This window comes from Scyliorhinus canicula, chromosome 17 (genome assembly GCF_902713615.1).
Source record: "Scyliorhinus canicula chromosome 17, sScyCan1.1, whole genome shotgun sequence".
Taxonomy (NCBI): Eukaryota; Metazoa; Chordata; class Chondrichthyes; order Carcharhiniformes; family Scyliorhinidae; genus Scyliorhinus; species Scyliorhinus canicula.
Genome location: NC_052162.1, coordinates 90,222,527 through 90,241,763, shown reverse-complemented (window position 1 = coordinate 90,241,763; position 19,237 = coordinate 90,222,527). Strand labels below are relative to the sequence as shown.

The 19,237-nt window shown below is 49.3% G+C and overlaps 1 protein-coding gene across 1 annotated transcript in view; it reads left to right on the top strand.

The window, feature by feature from the left end:
* The window catches only part of LOC119951977 (sodium- and chloride-dependent neutral and basic amino acid transporter B(0+)-like), a 206,467-nt gene that overhangs the window by 59,266 nt on the left and 127,964 nt on the right, over nucleotides 1-19,237 (top strand). The window contains exon 5 of the mRNA XM_038775413.1: nucleotides 19,090-19,225. Within this exon, the coding sequence (XP_038631341.1) occupies nucleotides 19,090-19,225 (136 nt within the window). The remainder of the gene's footprint in view (nucleotides 1-19,089; nucleotides 19,226-19,237) is intronic.

Here is a 19,237-nt window from a genome sequence, read left to right as displayed (position 1 = left end):
AGCTTGTCCCACAAGGAGCTGGTAGCCTCCTTGGTGCATGAATGACCGGTGTTGCATCCTCTTTGAGCAGGATTTTGTATTTAGAACAGTACAGCACAGAACAGGCCCTTCGGCCCTCGATGTTGTGCCGAGCAATGATCACCCCACTCAAACCCACGTATCCACCCTATACCCGTAAACCAACAACCCCCCCCTTAACCTTACTTTTTAGGACACTAAGGGCAATTTAGCCTGGCCAATCCACCGAACCCGCACATCTTTTGGACTGTGGGAGGAAACCGGAGCACCCGGAGGAAACCCACGCACACACGGGGAGGACGTGCAGACTCCACACAGACAGTGACCCAGCTGGGAATCGAACCTGGGACCCTGGAGCTGTGAAGCATTTATGCTAACCACCATGCTACCGTGCTGCCCCCTACTTGTAGGGTAACGTACCCATGCCAGAAAAGACGTCGGGATATACACTGCAAAGCAGCTGTATGTCATCGGCCAGTCGTGGTGAATCAATCGTGTTTATGAAAATCCTTTGTATCAGCCGCAAATCCTTGCAGGTTTGAGCACCTAAAAGTGATGTTATTTTGTCGTCCACGATCTCAAAACGTAGTCCTTCTGTGACTTTCTTATGAGCTACTTGTAGGTGGCATGATCTCCTCAAGGTGATCTGGTTGCCATTGTAGTCCGTTAACTTGCATGCAGCAGATATCATCTCATGTGTCCCAGGGATGGATACGAGATCTTTGCATGTCATCAAGTTTGCGGATGCTCCCGTGCCCAGCTTGAACGTAATTGGGAAGCTGTTCACTTGCACCGTGGTACTCCATTCGTTTGTGGATTCAACGGTATGCACGTATCGAGGCTGTGGTCAGCTCCTGCAGTTCTTCTGTGGCGTTTATGATTCCAACGTCGTAAGTGTTCTCCCAGGAATGGAACTCTTTGTTGTCCAAAAAATTTTCTTCGGGTGTCCGAGTGTCCATTACATCTACTGTGCGAACCTTGAAGTTTCCATGCCTTTGCATTGAAGAGTAATATTTGGCTGTGGACTGACACTGTGAGGTAAAATTATTCACTTAGAGCATTTTAGACACCTTTTCCCTTGTGCAGGACATTTCCCTTTTAAATGGGCAGTGCCACAGCAGTAACATGTCATGATATTTGTGACGTCACGCACCGGCAGCGATCGCGCATGCGCAGCACGCTCTTCGGGCTTGGGCCGGTATTTTGCATACGGTGCATGAGCAGCTTCTTGCGTATACCGGGTCCTTCCGGGATCGCATCTGTCCTGACTGTGCATGCGCAGACTTACTGTTATGGGCGCAAGCCGCCGGAAAAGGCCTGTGAGGAGAGGCACCATTCTTACATCTTCTACCTTATGGAGGATTTTCTCCATTTTTCTTCCCAAGACATTCCAGATACTGCTGTTTTTTCTGCTCTTGCTGTAAGCATTTTGCTGTTGTGGTTTATAACATTAATTCATTTTGCTGCATTAATGATTCCCTTAAATTTTTGTCTGAAAGACCATAGGTGAATTGGAGTCTGTAAACGAGAGTCCCTAATGATGGAGTCTGTTACATCAGCATAGTTACAACCTTGTGCTAGCAAGCGGAAATCTGTGCCAAAATTTGAGATAGTCTCCCCATTTTCTGGGAATCTGTTACGCAGGTTAAATCGTTCCATGGTTTCATTTGATTGTGATTTACAGTGCTCATCAAATTTTGCCATTATCACTTGATAATTTATCTTCAGTATCACCATACGTAAACAAGTTATAAATGTCTACCTGCCTGCTGGCCTGCCGTTGAGAGTAATATTCCAATCTTTCTCTCATCGGTGGCTGCATTTAGGTACGTAGCTGCCATGTATATCTGCTGTTTCTAGTTACTACTTAAATTACTGATAGTTTTCAAAAACTCTGGAAGTGGCATGTGATCCATCACTTCAGTACGATGTTTGGAATCAAAATTTTGCGAAGTCTTCCACAGTCAAGTGGCCGGCCCGTAGCTTTTGCTGGTTGCTTTGGTTCTTTCTGATCTCTAACCTAATCTATCTAGTGCTGTTCAATTAAAGCCACTCCTGTACCATGTTTTGTCACTTTTAGAGATGGTAATTTGTGCTACTCAACTCATTTACAGTAGATGCTCTGGAAGGAGGCTAGAAGGCGTCGAGATGTTTGATAGAAGGTTTATTGAGCAACACAACTTAAATAACTGCGCACACTAGCAGCCCTGAGCTAAATTTCCGTTCCTGTTCTCCTCACAGTCACATCAGCCAAAGAAAGGGGGAGGGCTGTCTGCGTCTCACTTTTATACACACCAGTGCTGCCCCGTGGTGGTCTTTCCATACCCATCAGCCCCTTCTGTACATACCCATGTAAGGATCACTGCACCCAGACATAATTCCGGGCCAACATTTTCATTTTGGTCACACCCGGATGTCCATTGTGCAAGTCTCTAAGTGTCAGCACCTGTTCTTTTTCCGGGGCAATCAAACGCGTCCCCCATAAGATGATACCGTCTTCCACGCTAAATTCTGACAGCTTGGAGGAAAATGCCCGCAACTCGCCTGGGAGCTGTCTATGCTGCCCACCATACAGGACTATGTGCCGAACCTTTGACAGGACTGGCTCCATCTATGTTCACTCACGGATCTATAGAACATAGAACAGTACAGCACAGAACAGGCCCTTCGGCCCTCGATGTTGTGCCGAGCAATGATCACCCTACTCAAACCCACGTATCCACCCTATACCCGTAACCCAACAACCCCCCTTAACCTTACTTTTTAGGACACTACGGGCAATTTAACACGGCCAATCCACCTAACCCGCACATCTTTGGACTATGATGCCATGACAGGTAAAATGTCCATAAAATTTAGGGTTGCATCCACTTCACCAGTTGTGGAGGTCGACTTGGGGCCGGACGATAAAGGCAATCGACTCAGTGCATCGGCATTTGCTATCTAGATTCCTGGTTTGTGCTCCAGAGAATACTCGTAGGCAGCACGCAACAAAGCCCAGCGCTGGACCCCTGCGGAAGCAATGGGCGGTGTTGGCTTATCCTCGCGGAAAAGTCTCAGAAGAGGCTTATGATCAGTCATAGTGAAGTGGCAGCACGGTAGCATTGTGGATAGCACAATCGTTTCACAGCTCCAGGGTCCCAGGTTCGATTCCGGCTTGGGTCACTGTCTGTGTGGAGTCTGCACATTCTCCCCGTGTGCGCGTAGGTTTCCTCCGGGTGCTCCAGTTTCCTCCCACAATCCAAAGATGTGCAGGTTAGGTGGATTGGCCATGATAAATTGCCCTTAGTGTCCAAAATTGCCCTTAGTGTTGAGTGGGGTTACTGGGTTATGGGGATAGGGTGGAGGTGTTAACCTTGGGTAGGGTGCTCTTTCCAGGAGCCAGCACAGACTCGATGGGCCGAATGGCCTCCTGTACTGTAAATTCTATGAAATACACGTACTGGTGGAACCGTTTCACTGCAAAGACCACTGCCAGGCCCTCCTTCTCGATCTGCGCATATTTCCTTTCCGCTGCAGTCAATGTGCGGGAGGCGAAAGCAATCAGCCGCTCGGCCCCGTTCTTCATCTTGTGGGACAGGACGGCCCCAATACCATCCGGGAATGCATCACATGTGACGAGCAAAGGTTTTCCAGGATCATAGTGGGTTAGTAACCCAGATGGCGACAATTGTTTTACCCACCGGAAAGCAGTTTCTTGTGGCTAACCCCAAACCCAGGTGTGATTCTTCTTTAGCAGAAGGTGCAACGGGGCCAGCATAGTTGCCAGATTGGGGAGGAATGTCCCGTAATAGATTATGAGGTCGAGAAACGAACAAAGATGTGAAGTGTCAGTCGGGGCGGGGGCCTGTTGAATTGCGCGCACCTTCTCTGCAGCGGGGTTCAAACCTTCGCGGTCCACCCAATAATCTATGTAGACTACTTCCTTCGCCTGAAAGACGCACTTTGAGCGATGTAAACGGACTCCGGTCTCCGAAAAGCGTCTAAGGACAGTTTCCAAATTTTCCAAATGTTCTTGCTTCGATGTCCCTGTAATCAAAACGTCGTCTAAGTAAACAGCGACACGCGGTAAACCTCTCAAAATGCCCTCCATGACGCGTTGAAAAATAGCGCAGGCAGAGGATACCCCAAAGGGAACAGTGTATATTCACACAGGCCCCGGTGTGTATTAATCGTTGCATATGGCCGGGAGACAGAATCCACCTCCAACTGTAGGTAGGCTTGACTCATATCTAATTCCGTAAACGAGAGTCTGCCTGCAAGCTTCGCGTAGAGATCCTCTGCGAGGCATTGGATATCGTTCGAGCTGGGAAGCCGTATTCATTGTACGTTTATAGTCGCCGTACAAGCAAACTGTGGCATCTGGCTTCATTACAGGTATAATTGGTGCTGCCCAGTCAGCGAACCGGACAGGGCTGATAATACCCAAAGTCTCCAAACGAATGAGCTCCCCTTCTACCTTCTCAAGCAAGTCGTAAGGCACCGGGCGTGCCCGGAAATAGCGCAGTGCGGCTCCTGGTTTGATTTGGATACGGACTATGGCCCCTTTTATTTTCCTCAAACCGGGCTGGAATACATCTGGGTATGGTCTTAGCATCTCAGTCAACCCTCCAGAAACTGTTTGAAGGATGTGCTGCCACTGCAGCCGCAAATGGCGCAACCAGTCCTGACCCAACAGGCTGGGCCCTTGGGCGTGCACCACGATAAGTGAGAAATGCCCCTCCTGGCGTCCATAAACAACAGGAGTCATTGTAGTTCCTGCAGTGTCCAATGGTTCCCCCATATAGGTGGCCAACCTGGCCTGTGTGGCGGTTAATGTAAGGGTCTGTATACCCTTCTTGATGCGGTCAAATGTCCTCAGGCCGATCACGGACATCGCTGCGTCAGTGTCCAACTCCATCTCAAGCAGCTGACCATTGACCCGTACTGTCAACTTAATGGAGGCCACACGGGGAACTGCCACACAATACAGCTGCAGGCAGTCATGCTCCGTCTCCACGTCCTCTGGAGTAGTTGCCGCAGGTTCATCCAAATGGAAGGTACAGCCCCTGGGCTGGCCCCAGGCGCACCCAGGACTGGCGTCCGCGATGGGGTGGTGCCCACAAGTCTGACACAGGCATGGCTCCTCATCCACTGGTTCTGGAGAAGGCTCCCTTCGGGGAGGAATGTCCGACGGCCACTGGCGTCGATCCGGACATTGCGTCGCCCAAGGTACCACAGGGGTGCGGGGGGATGCTTTCAGACAGAAGAGGTTGTGCCCCAAGGCATGCACCTCCATTACCTGTAGCTCCTGCACTCCCCGTTCTGCGCTCTCTCGGGATAATACTATTTGAATGATCTGCTGAAAAGTTAATGTTGGTTCAGCTAACAACTTTCTCTGGGTGGCCGCATTGTTAGTACCATAAACAAAACGGTCGCGTAGCAATTCTGACAAGGTCGCACCATAGTCACAGTATTCCGCAATCCTGCGTAGTCTGGTTAGAAAATCGGGAAGGGATTCTCCTGGGGTCCTCTCAGCGGTATTAAACCGGTAATGCTGGACTATCGTGGATGGGGCTGGGTTAAAATGTTGCCCCACTAAGTTCACAAGTTCATCAAACTTTTTGGTGTCCAGCACAACTGGGTACGTAAGGCTCCTAATCACCCCAAACTTATGTGGGCCACAGGCAGTGAGCAATATGACCACCTAGCGCTCGGTTTCGGTGATGTTGTTTGCCCGGAAATAATGACGCTTCCGTTGTGTGTACTGTTTCCAGCTTTTCCAAACATCCATAAAGAGACATGGTGTAATAGAAATTTTTTTCCAGCGTATTGAACAAAAATCCAGAGAGGTGGCTTCAGCAGTGTAGACAGCTATTCGCGTTAACCCTCGTCGCCAGTTTTGTGAGGGCCACGAAGAATCCAGCACGTGTTGAAGGATAGAAAGAAATAACATTTATTTACAATAACATATATCTACAACAGCAGCAGCAACTTCCTTGCTGCTCACTCTCCTCTAGCCGGTTCCAAACTGGCCAGCTTTATTTATGCAGGGAATCTGCTAATGGTTTCTCCATCTCCCTCATTGGGGAAGCTCATACCCCAAAGGATTGTGGGATTGCCATTAGTCCCCAGCCAGGCAAGTTATAACAAGGACCTATTTAGTTAATGGTAGGGAGTTGGGGAGAGTTACAGAACAAAGAGATCTAGGAGTACAGGTTCATAGCCCCTTGCAGGTGGAGTCGAAGGGGGGGAACAAGTCATTCAGCATGCTGTGTTATATTGGTCAGAATATTAAACACAGGAGTTGGGACGTCTTGTTGACATTGTATAAGACATTGGTAAGACCACACATGGAATAATCTGTTCAGTTCAGGTCACCCTATTACAGGAAGAATATTGTTAAACTAGAAAGAGTGCAGAAGAGATTTCAAGGATGCTACCAGAACTTGATGGTCTGAGTTATAAGGAGAGGCTGGATTGGCTGGAACTTTTTTACATGGGGTTAAGGAGGCTTTGGGGTGATCTTATCGTGCTCTTTAAAATAATGAGGAGCATAGATAAGGTAGATAGTCGACATCTTTACCCAAAAGTGGAGGAGTCGATAACTAGAGGGCATAGGTTTAAGGTGAGAGGAGAGATACAAAAGAGACCAGTGGGGAAATTTCTTCACACAGAGGGTGGTGAGTATCTGGCACGGGCTGCCAGAAGCAGTGGTAGAGGCAGGTGCAATTTTGTCCTTTAAAAAGCAGTTAGCCGGTTGCATGGGCAGAGTGGGTATAAAGGGATGTGGGCAAAATACAGGCAAGTGAGACTAGCTTAGTGATAGGAACTGGGCGGCATTGGCAAGCTGGGCTGAAGGGCCTGTTTCCATGCTGTAAACATCTTAGAATCTACGACAATGAGAGTACAGAATGGCAGTAATCTAACTTCAGGCAGAGCGATATCATAGATAGGAGAGAAATATGAGAAAGGGCGGTCGCTATAGGATTGATAAATGCACGCAATACACGAATCGAGGTAAATGAGCTTGTTGCGCACATTGAAATTGACCCGTACGATGTTGTGGGCATCACCAAGGTGTGACTGCAAGGTGATCAGGGCTGGAATCTAAATATCCAAGGTTATGTTTCCTATCAAAAGGAGAGGCAGATGGGCAGAGTGGGGTGTGGGGGGGCTGGGGGTCGCATTGTTCGTAAGGAATTAAATTAAATCGCAAGCAAGAAGCGATATAGGTTTAGAAGGCGTAGAATCTGTCTGGATAGGAATCGCAAAGGACAAAAGACCCTGATGGGAGTTTTGTACAGGCCTCCTAGCAGCAGTCAGGATGTGTGGCAGAGAATAAATCAGGAGATAGAAAAAGCATATAAGAAAGGCAATATTACAATAATCATGGATGACTTCAATATGCAGGTGGACTGGGAGAATCAGGTTGGTAACATATTCCAAGAAAAGGAATTTGTGGAATATCTCTGAGATGTTTTTTTTTGGAGCAGCTTGTGGTAGAGCCCACGAGGGAGCAAGCAATTCTGGATTTGGTCATGTGTAATGAGGCAGACTTGATTAGGGAATTTAAGGAACCCTTAGAGAGCAGGGACCACAATACGATAGAATTTACCTAGCAGTTCGAGGAGGAGAAGCTGGAATCAGATGTAACGGTATTGCAATTGAATAAAGGTAACTATAAAGACATGAGGGAAGACCTTGCGAGAGTTGATTAGAAGGAGAGTCCAGCAAGGAAGACAGTGGAACAGTGATGGCAGGAGTTCATGCGAAGGAGGAAACATGCTAAGGGGAGAATCAGGCATCCAAGGCTAACGAGGGAAGCATAAAAGCAAAACAAAAAGCATACAAGGTGGCGAGAATAATTGGTAAGCGGCACAGTAGCACAGTGGTTAGCACTGTTACTGCACAGCACCAGGGACCCAGGTTTGATTCCCGGCTTGTGACACTCTCCTGTCTGTGCGGAGTTTGCACGTTCTCCTTTGTCCTCCGGGTGCTCCAATTTACTCCCACAAGTCCTGAAAGACGTGAATTCTCCTTCAGTGTACCCAAACAGGCGCAGTAGTGTTGCGACGAGGGGATTTTCAAAGTAACTTCAAAGTACTAAGCAGTGCTAATCTAAGCCTACTTGTGACGCTAATAAAGATGATTAGCCTTTAAAAGCGAGCAGAGGACAATAAATAAAGCAATAAGGGGTGAGAAGATGAAATATGAATGTAATCTAGCTAGTAATATAAAAGAAGATAGCAAGAGCTTTTGTCTTTTTTTTAAATTTAGAATACCCAATTCATTTTTTCCAATTAAGGGGCAATTTTTAGTGTGATCAATCACTTACCCTGCACATCTTTGGGTTGTGGGGGCGACATCACGGGGAGAATGTGCAAACTCCATACGGAAAGTGGGCGCAATTCTCCGCAGGGGGGTCGGGCGGGTCCCACCACACCGCCCCGGCACCCGCACGCGATTCTCCCACCCCCCCCCACCAAAAACGGCGCGGTTTACGACAGGCTGCCTCGGAGAATCGCCGCTCGCCGTTTGTAACGGATGAGCAGCGATTCTCCGGCCCGAATGGGCTGAACGGCCTGCCCAATACGACGGGTTCACGCCGGTGCCAACCACACCTGGTCGCTGCCGGCGTGCACAGCGCGCGAACGTTTCATGGGCGGCCTGTGGGGGAAGAGGGAGGATTGAGCACCGGGGGGGGCACTTAAAAGGAGTCTGGCCCACGATTGGTGCCCACCAGTTGGCGGGCCGGCGTCTCTAAAGGACGCACTCTTTTACTCCGCCGCCCCGCAAGATCAATCCTCCATGTCTTCCGGGCGCCCGCGGGGAGGACGGCAACCTCCTGGCATGGATAGAGGATTGGCTGACTGGCAGAAGGCAGAGAGTAGGGATAAACGGGTCTTTTTTAGGATGGCAGCCATTGACTAGTGGTGTGCCTCAGGGGGTTGTATTGGGACCAGAACTTTTCACAATATACATTAACAATCTGGAAGAGGGAATTGAGGGCACTGTTGCTAAGTTTGCAGATGATACAAAGATATGCAGAGGGACAGGTTGGATTGACGAAGCAGGCGGGCTGCAGAAGGAGTTGGACAGGCTAGTGTAAAGAAGTGGCAGATGGAATACAATGTGGAAAAGTGTCAGTTTATGAACTTTTGGAGGAAGAATGGAGCATAAACTATTTTCTAAATGGAAAAGGCTTAGGAAATCAGAAGCTCAAAGGAACTTAGGAGTCCTAGTTTGAGATTCTCTTAAGGTTAATGTGCAACTTCAGTCAACAGTGAGGAAGGCAAATGCAATGTTAGCATTCATGTTGAGAGGGCTGCGGTACAAGAGCAGGGATGTACTTCTGAGGCTGTATAAGGCTCTGGTGAAACCCCATTTGGACTGTTGTGAGCAGTTTTGAGTCTAAGAAAGGATGTGCTGGCCTTGGAAACGGTCGACAGGAGATTCACAAAAATGATCCTTTGAATGAAGACCTTGTCTGATAAGGAGCTGTTGAGGACTTTGGGTCTGTACTCATTGGCGTTTAGAAGAATGAGGGGGGATCTTATTGAAACATACAGGATACTGAGAGGCCTGGATAGCGTGGGCGTGAACCACTCCAGTGTTGGGCCGTCCGGAAGTTGCGGAATCCTCCGCACTTCCAGGGGCTAGGCCGACGCCGGCAGGGTTGGCGCCGCGCCAACTGGCGGCGAAGGGCCGCCGGCGCGAGTTGGCACATGCATAGAACCGCAAGCGTGTTTCCAGCGCATGCACAGGGGGTTTCATCCCTTCGCCGGCCATGGTGGAGCACTACAGAGCCAGGCGTGGGGGAAAGAGTGCCTCCACGGCACAGGCCCGCAGATCGGTGGGCCCTGATTGCAGGCCAGGCCACCGTGCCCCCCCCCCCCCCCCGCCATCCCCCTCCCCCATCCCCCTCCCGGGGCTGGATCCCCGCAAGGACTCTGCTAGCCGCCCTCCAAGCCAGGTCCTGCCGGGATGGACCATGTCCATTTCACGCTGGTGGGACTGGCTGAAAACTGGTGGCCGCTCAGCCCATCGGGGCCCGGAGAATTGCCAGGGGGTCCGCTGCCAACGGCCCCTGACCGGCGCGGCATGATCCCTGCCCCCGGCGGAAAACCAGCGCCGGAGAATTCGGCAGTCAGCGGCGGGGCGAGATTCGCGCCGCCCCCCGGCGATTCTCCAATGTTTCCACTGGTTGGAAAAATTAAAATCCAAGGGCACAGCCTCTGACTGAAGGGATGATCCTTTAAAACAGAGATGAGGAGGAATTTGTTCAGCTAGAGGGTGGTGAATCTGTGGAATTCATTGCTGCAGAAGGCTGTGGAGGCCAAGTCACTAAGTGTCTTTAAGGCAGAGATAGATAGGTTCTCAATTAATAAGGGGATCAGGGGTTATGGAGAGAAAACAGAAGAATGGGTCTAAGAATGGCAGAGCAAACATGATTATCCGAATGGCCTAATTCTGCTCCTATGTGTTATGGTCCGATGGAAGCACCGCATTTATGCATTAGCTCGAACTATTACCAGATTTAGTTTTTGCTCATTTTATGCATGTATCACTGAACATTTACCTAAATATCAAGTTAAGGATAGACACTTGCAAAATTATGAAGAGTTGGTGTGCGTCAGCATGAAATCTAATATAGTTTACACTCAGGAGCAGACCCAAGATTGTTAAGGTAAGTTGTATTCTCCTTGTGCTTAGTTTGGGGTTGGGCCTACTATTAGTGCAAGCTATTAGAGGGAGACAGGGGGCTGGATTCTCCGAAAATGAGGCTAAGTGTTGACGCCGTCGTGAAATCCGTGGAGTTTCACAACGGCATCATCAGGCCCCCAGGTGGAGCTATTCAATGGTGGCCAGGACAGCAGACCTGTGGCGAAAGAAGCTGCACGACCTCCTCAGGGCAGCAAGGCTGAGTACCTGCACTGTGCCCCTGGCATCAACCACCCTACCCCCACACACGTGATCCCCCCCCAAGGGGACGGTCCCTGACCAACTTGGCTGCACCCACCCATGCCAACCGCAGTGGCATGGTGCCCTGTGCACTGATGCCATCAGAGACCCAACCCGTGGCCTGCATGCGTCGGACCGCCTAACACTGTTGCTGTTTGTGTTTGCCCCTCCCCCTCCCAGGAGAAGTCCGCGCATAACTGCCAGGAGCGGCAGAAGACTGGAGGGGGTCCACCAGAACTGCGGCCCCTCACTGTGCCCAAGCAGAAGGCTCTGGTCATTGTTGGCGGGCTGGAAGAGCGGGAGGTCGCCGTGCTGAGGTCGGAAGCGCGCCATCAAGTGAGAATCCCCTACCTGTATGCGGCCCCACACGACACATGTGTGCCCACCCACCCTCACCCACCCCCCTGACCCCAAACCCCTCCCCACAACTCCCTCACCCCACCCTCAACCCCCAACCCCTCACGACCTCATGCCTCACCCCCGTCCATCTGTCTAACCATACATGCTGTCTTCTGTCTTGCAGGACCAGCCGGCGATGGTCTCGGCCCAGTGCCATCAGCCAGTGCCAGGGCCGGTGCCCTCCCCCCCCAGGAACTCAAGCACTGACAGGGAAGGCAGCCGTAACAACAGCCCTTCACCCGAGACGAGCCAGGACACCACGACCCAGGGGAGAGAAACACACGGGATGGACACCACGACCCAGGGTACCAACATACAGGGGACAAACACACAGCACACCACAACCCAAGGTACCAACATACAGGGGACAGACACACAGCACACCACGACACAGGGGACAGACACACAGCACACCACAACACAGGGGACAGACACACAGCACACCACGACACAGGGGACAGACACACAGCGCACCACGACACGGGACAGACACACAGCACGCCACAACACAGGAGACAGACACACAGCACACCACGATACAGGGGACAGACACACAGCACACCACAACACAGGGAACAGACACACAGCACATCATGACACAGGGGACAGACATACAGCACATCACGGCTCAGGGGACAGACACACAACTCACCACGGCACAGGAGACCCCGGACTATCTCTACACCCTCCACCAGCTCAGACACTACCACCTCGGGGGGGCTCTTTAGTGACGAGGCTTTTGGGACACTCACTGGTGCACACCACTCAATTGTTATGGTACAGCAGTTGTACCATAGGAGCAGGTAGGAGCAGCCAAGGAGCAGGCGGATCGGAGGACAGCCCAGCTCCAGCAACCAACTGACACCCAGACCGGTCCCTGGGTTCCTGGAATATCCATTCCCACCCATAGTGCAGGTGCAGTCAGAGACTGCCGGGGTGACGGCCGGCTTCCAGCAGCTGCAGACACAGGTGGAGGAGTCCAACTGTCTGCAGGAGCAGAGAGTGGTGCCGGTCATGCCTACCACCCAGACCTAATCGCACGGGTGGCATCCGCGGTGGAGGCACTGGGGGCGACGGTGTTGGACATGGGTCAGGCTATGCAAGGCCTGGGGCTATCTGTGCAGGCGGGGGCCATGGTCCAGGATAGGGTTGCCCACTGACAGGCAACCAGGTGCCAGAGCCAGCTGCAGATTGCAGCAGCGCACCTCAGTGTGGCCCAGTCTCAGCAGGCTATGGCTGAGAGTATCGGTGCCATTGCCCACGTGCTGGCCGGCATCACACACCCTGACAAAGATGGCCCACTCCCTGAGCTCCATGGCTGCTGACCCTGGTTGATACCAGAGCGGCATCCAGGACTGGCAGCACCGGAGGGGGGGTGGCTCCGTTCGCACCCCTGTCCCATGGAGAAGCCTGGGGGCCATCGGGCACTCTGAGGGAGGAGGAGGTGCTGGAGCCCGGGCCGGTGACACCTGTGGGGGAGGTGCCAGATCAGCACCGCAACTCAGACCCCCCCCCCCCCCCCAACCCAGCCCCCACCTCACCCCTGATGCATCTGGTGGGCAACGAGCAGCACAGGGCAGCATTACGGCAGCTGGGATGCCCGAGGAGCGGCCGGGCCCATCCAGGCCGGGCAGCCCCAGGAAACGTGCGCCAACAGGGTCCCGAGTCGCAGGGCAGGAGTTACAGCAATCCACTTCCATTCCTGCTGTACCGTCTGGGGAAACACCTAGGCATAGCGATAGAGCCGTATGCCAGAAAGTTAAACACCAATTAAGTTGGCACTGATGAAGGGTACAGTTTAGTTATAGGGGCTAGGGCACAGATTGTATACCTCTGCACATAAAACACATGTTATCACAGATGAAAGCTGCCTCTGTGCTCTATCTGATGGGGGTGGGGCGGTAAGTGATGGCCATTTTGGGTGAGGTTGGTGGACTAGTGAGGCCCAGAGGCTCCTCTGCTGTGCGATGTTGTGGAGGATGCAGACCACAATGACCTCCTTGCCTCGGAGGTGCTGGAGGGTCTTCCCAGTGCAATCCAGGCACCTGAAACGCATCTTCAGCACCCAAAGCACTTCTCAACAACACCCCTTGGTCGCACAATGGGCCTCATTGTAGCGGTTCTCCGCATCGCACTGTGGCCTCCGTTTAGGCTTCATCAGCCACGAGTGCAATGGGTAACTCCTGTCTCCCAGCGACCAGTCCCGCAGCCGGTAGGGGAGGGAGTGGGTACCTCGCACTTGCTGGGTATCAACGATTGCGGCAACACGAACGAATCATGTACACTGTCCAGGTGCAGACGTGCAGGACCTTCATCTGGTGATCACAGACCACCTGAACATTTATGTAATGGTAGCCCTTCCTGTTTGCACATCGGCCTCTTATCTTCATTGTTACCCCCTCAAAGAACTCTAACAAATCTGTCAGGTATGACCTCCCCTTGACGACGCCTTGCTGACTCAGTCCGATTTTATCAGACGATCTCGTCTCTAATAATGGACTCTAAAATCTTACCAATCATCAAAGTCAGGCTAATCGGCCTATAATTTCCAGTCTTCTACCTCCCTTCCTTCTTAAACGGGGGTGTTACATTAGCCACTTTCCAGTCCTCTGGGACCCTTCCTGCCTCCAGTGATTCCTGAAAGATAACCACCAATGCCTCCACAATCTCCTGAGCTATCTCTTTTAGAACCTTAGGGTGTAATCCATCCAGTCCAGGTGATTTAACCACCTTCAGACCTTTCAGTTTCCCCAGAACCTTCTCCTTAGTAATGGTTACTACACTCACCTCTGCCCCCTGGTTCTCCTGAAACCCCAGCAACCCACTGGTGTCTTCGACCGTGAAGACTGATGCAAAGTAACTTGAGTTCCTCTGCCATTTTTTTGTTTCCTATTATTACTTATCCAGCCACATTTTCCAGAGGTCTAATGTCTACTTTTGCCTTTCTCTTACCTTTTATATATTGAAAAAAAACTCTTCCTATCTTCCTTTATATTACTAGCTAGCTTGCACTCATACTTCATCTTCTTCCCCTTTATTGCTTTTTTAGTTGTCCCCAGCTCGCTTTTAAAGGCTTCCCCATCTGTTGGCTTCCCACTAATCCTCGCCACTTTTCCTTTAGATTTTATGCTATTCTTGACTTCCCTCATCAGCCTTTGCCCATCTGCCTGTCCATTCGATAGGACACATATCCTAGGATATTTCAATCCCAGACCTGATCTCCTTGCAGTGACGTCTCTGTGATGCCCACATCGTACCGGTCAATTTTAATGTGCGCAGCAAGCTCATTTATCTTGTTCCGTATACTGCGCGCATTTCAGTACAACACCCTCAATCCTGCATTGACCACCTCCCTTTACACACTTTTCACCTTCTTAGCTCTGCCTGAGGATGATGTCTTTTATTTTGGTTCTCTATTTCCCCTTCAGTTATTACACCTTCTAAGCTCACATTCTGATTCCCACCCCTCCCTCCCATACTAGTTTTAATCCTCCCGAGTGAATTTAGCAAACCTCACAGCCAGGATATCAGTACCCCTCCAGTTTAGATGTAACTTTCCTGTACAAATCCCACCTGCCCCGGTAGGGATCCCAATGGTCCAAAAATCTGAAACCCTCCCCCCTGTACCACCAGTTTAGCCACGTGTTTAGTTGTACTATTCTTCTATTCCTAGCCTTGGCACATTACACAGGGAGTAATCCTGAGATTACAACCCTAGAGGTCCTGCTTTTTAACTTACTGTCTAACTCCCTGAACTCCTTCGGCAAGACCTCATTACTCTTCCTGTCTGTGTCGGTACCACGACCTCTGGCTATTCATCCTCCCCCTTCAGGGTGTCCTATGTTTGTTCAGTCCTTGACCCAGACACCGGGGAGGCAACATGCCATCCTGGAGTCTCTTTCACATCCACAGAAGTGACTATCTGTGCCCCTTACCATAGAGTCCCCTATAACTATTGCTCTCCTGCACTTTGTCCTCCCCTGCTGAGCAACAGAGCCAGTTGTGGTGACACTGTTCTGGCTGCTGTTGTTTTCCCCTGATAGGCTATTCCCCTCAATAGTATCCAAAACGGTACGTCTGCTAGAGAGGTGGTTAGCCACAGAGGATTTCTGCGCTGACTGCCTGCCCTTTCTAGCGGTTACCCATATGTCTGCCTGCATCTTGGGTGTGACCACGTCTCTATAACTCTCTATAACTCCTATCTATGACACTTTTCAGCACCTGCATGTTCCTAAGTGCATCCAACAATTTGAAGCCCTTTCAAGAGTACTTGGCTTTGGAGGAAACATCTGACTCCTGTAACAACTGCTGCTTTAAACACTTTTGTTGAGACAGCACATGTTATTGAAGGTAAGTGAAACTGCAGTGATCTTTAGATTTCAGGCAGGGATTTCTGATGGGGGGAGTTTGATGGGTTGGATGGGGGCTGGTCAGATGGAGGATCTAAGGGGGTGTGACTGATTAGAGGCTGGGGTGTATCAGTACAGGAGGGGATCAGGTCACCCTCATGCATGCATGCTGTGGGGGGGGGGGGGGGGGGCAGACCCATTTTACCTGTAATGTCCCTACTTGTCATCAGAAGACGACAGGATCTGCATTGCCAGGAGAGGGGGCCTTCTGATGGACTTTGGGGGATGCTTCGGTTATGCACAAACTCCCTTGACCCACGTTGGGAGTCCACGCTTGGGCAAACATGCACTAAAGCCCACCCAGTAGATTTCTCGCTGTGAGGGTTGCTGCATATCAGGGGATTGGGGGAAGTGGCTGGTGGTGGATCGGGCCTCCAGCTTGTTATTTATATTGAAGTGGATGTAAATGTCATTATTTAAAAAAAAAAATTTTTTTTTAAAATTTAGATTACCCAATTATTTTTTCCAATTAAGGGGCAATTTAAGCGTGGCCAATCCACCTACTCTGCACATTTTTGGGTTGTGGGGGCGAAACCCACGCAGACACGGGGAGAATATGCAAACTCCACACGGACAGTGACCCAGAGCCGGGATCGAACCTGGGACCTCAGCGCCGTGAGGCGGTTGTGCTAACCACTAGGCCACCGTGCTGCCCAGTAAATGTCATTATAATCACCAATTTGCATCCTCCCACTGGAGTATTGCAACAGTTTTGGTGCCCGGCGTCGATCCTATTTTTCAGACAACCACCATTCTCCAGCTGATCAGGAATCCCGATACCAGCGTCAGATAATGGAGAATCCACCCCATTATTGGAAAGGTAGATATGTGAACCAGTTAATATTACCCATGTTCCACATGAAAGTGAGAAAAATTATACAATAAAAACATATTTTTTCGTTTGCTGTGGGGTCATATGTTCCCATGGGATCATCATGGGATGGTGTATTCCATGAAGTCATCATGGGAGTCATACATTACAATGGGATTGTTTTGCGAATCATGCTCTGTTCCTCTGTATAGTAGAAGTGAGTGAAAATTCTGAACTTTCAGTAGTAATGCATGAAAGCCCTAAAGTTTCTCATTATTTCCATTGACTTTGCTGTGCCTCATTAAATGAATTGTTAATGCTTTAATTCTTTCATCGAGTATTGCAGTTAGTTTTATGCAATATATCAAACAAGATCTCCCCAAAATGTGCAGGGCTGGTTCAGCACAGTGGGCTGAACAGCTGGCTTGTAAAGCAGAACAAGGCCAGCCCCGTGGGTTCAATTCCCGTACCAGCCTCCCCGAACAGGCGCCGGAATGTGGCAACTAGGGTTTTTTCACAGTAACTTCATTTGAATCCTACTTGTGACAAGCGATTTTCATTTCATTTTCGTTTGTGAGATTGGCCATGCCAATATGAGACACTGAACGGAATCTGTCACATAAATACTGTGGCTACATATGCAACAAGTCCTTTGACAATAATCAGGCTTTGATTAATAAGTAGCAAGTAACATTCATGCCACACAAGTGCCAGGCAATGACTATCTCCAATAAGAGATAATCCAACCATCTTCCCATGAAATTCAATGGCATTATACCGCTGAATCACCCACTATCAACATCTTGTGGTTTAATTTGACCCAAAACTAAACTGGAGCAGTCAGATAAATATTGTGGCTACAAGTGCTGTTCAGTGGCTAGAAATTCTGCCAACGAATAATTCACCTCCTGACTCCCCAAAGCCTGTCCACTATCCACAAGGCACAAATCAGGAGTGGAATGAAATACTCTCCATTTATCAGGTTGGTCACAGCTCATCAGGTCAACATCATCGAAGTTAAAACAACCTGCTTGAATGACACGCTATCCAGCAATTTCAACACTCACTCCCTCCACAATTGGTGCACTGTGACAGCAGTGTGCACCATGAACCAAAATTCACCACAGTAACAACAAGGCTCCTTGATAACACCTTCCAAACCTGTCACCTCTATACCTAGAAGGACAAGGGGAGCAGATGCATGGGAACCACCACCCGCTAGTTTGCCTCCAAGCCACACACCATCCTGATTTGGAAATATATCACAGTTGATATATTTACTGTTAATGGGTCAAAATCCTGGAATGCCTTCCTAACAGCACAGCTGGTGTACCTACTCAACATGGATTGTAGCAGCTCAAGAAAGAAAGCTCACCACCAACTTCTCAATGATAATTAGGGATGAGGGGTAAATGCTGGCCTCACCAGCAACACCCACATCCCATGAAAGAAGAAACAAATAATTTTCCTGACAATATTAATTTTACAAAGTACTTCTGAATTTTATCCACTTTTTGTTTCTTATAACAAAGCTGTTGATTTCGTAAAAAGTTGGCTGACAAAATTAATTTTATCAAATATTTCTGAATTTTATCTTTTTTGTTTCTTATAACAAAGCTGGTGGTTTCATAAACTTTCATTAGAATCAAAATCCTGGTTTAAAAGGTCAGAGAATCAGCCACAGCAAAATTATAATCAGTGTGAAGCAATGACTGAACTGCAAACAGAATAACAAATGCTCGCAAAAATCCCACTGAATAAAATTGATTTGATTTTCTCAGTCAAAGCCGAACTCAGACTTGATTATATGATGGTAAAGGACAGCTGAATACAAGGTACCTCCAAATACTGCTACCTGTGGGTGGCAACATGCTCACTTTTGAATCAGAACGGTGTTGATTCAAGTCTCACTGTAAAGTAATGAGCTCATAATTAAGGTGAACACTTCAGCACAATGCTGAGGGAGTGCTAAAGGAGCTTTTTTTGATTGAACACTAAAATTAGATCCTTCATATTGTCATTAAAGACTCCATGACACTATTTCAAAGAAAAGCAGGAAATATTTCCTGCTACTTTGACCAGTATTGTCCCTAAACAACAACACCTTTTCAAAAAAATTAGAGTACCCAGTTATGTTTTTTTAAAATTAAGGGGCAATTATGTGTGGCCAATCCACCTAACCTGCACATCTTTGGGTTGTGGGGGTGAAACCCACGCAGAAACGGGGAGAATGAGCAAACTCCACATGGACAGTGATCCAAGGCAACACGGGTCCTCAACGCCGTATTCCCAGTGCTAACCACTGCGCCACGTGCTGCCTCTAAACACCATCACGAATAAAACTGGATTATCATATTGCTGGAACTTGTGTCTGGAATCTTGCTGTGCAAATTGCTGTAGTCGCTACAACAGTGACCACACTCCAAACGTATTTAAAGGAGAGCACTCTGGGATATCAGCTGATATACAAATTCAAGTCTTTCTGTGTTTCAAATTCCACTTTTTTAGATCCACTCTGCAATATCAGTATTGGTGGACATTTTGAAGTCGTGAATACAACATGGCTAAATGCAAACAATAAAACTTGCCCAGATGGATCAAAAATTGATGTTCCTCACCAGGGTCCAAGTGAACAATACTGGGAGTAAGTAAATTG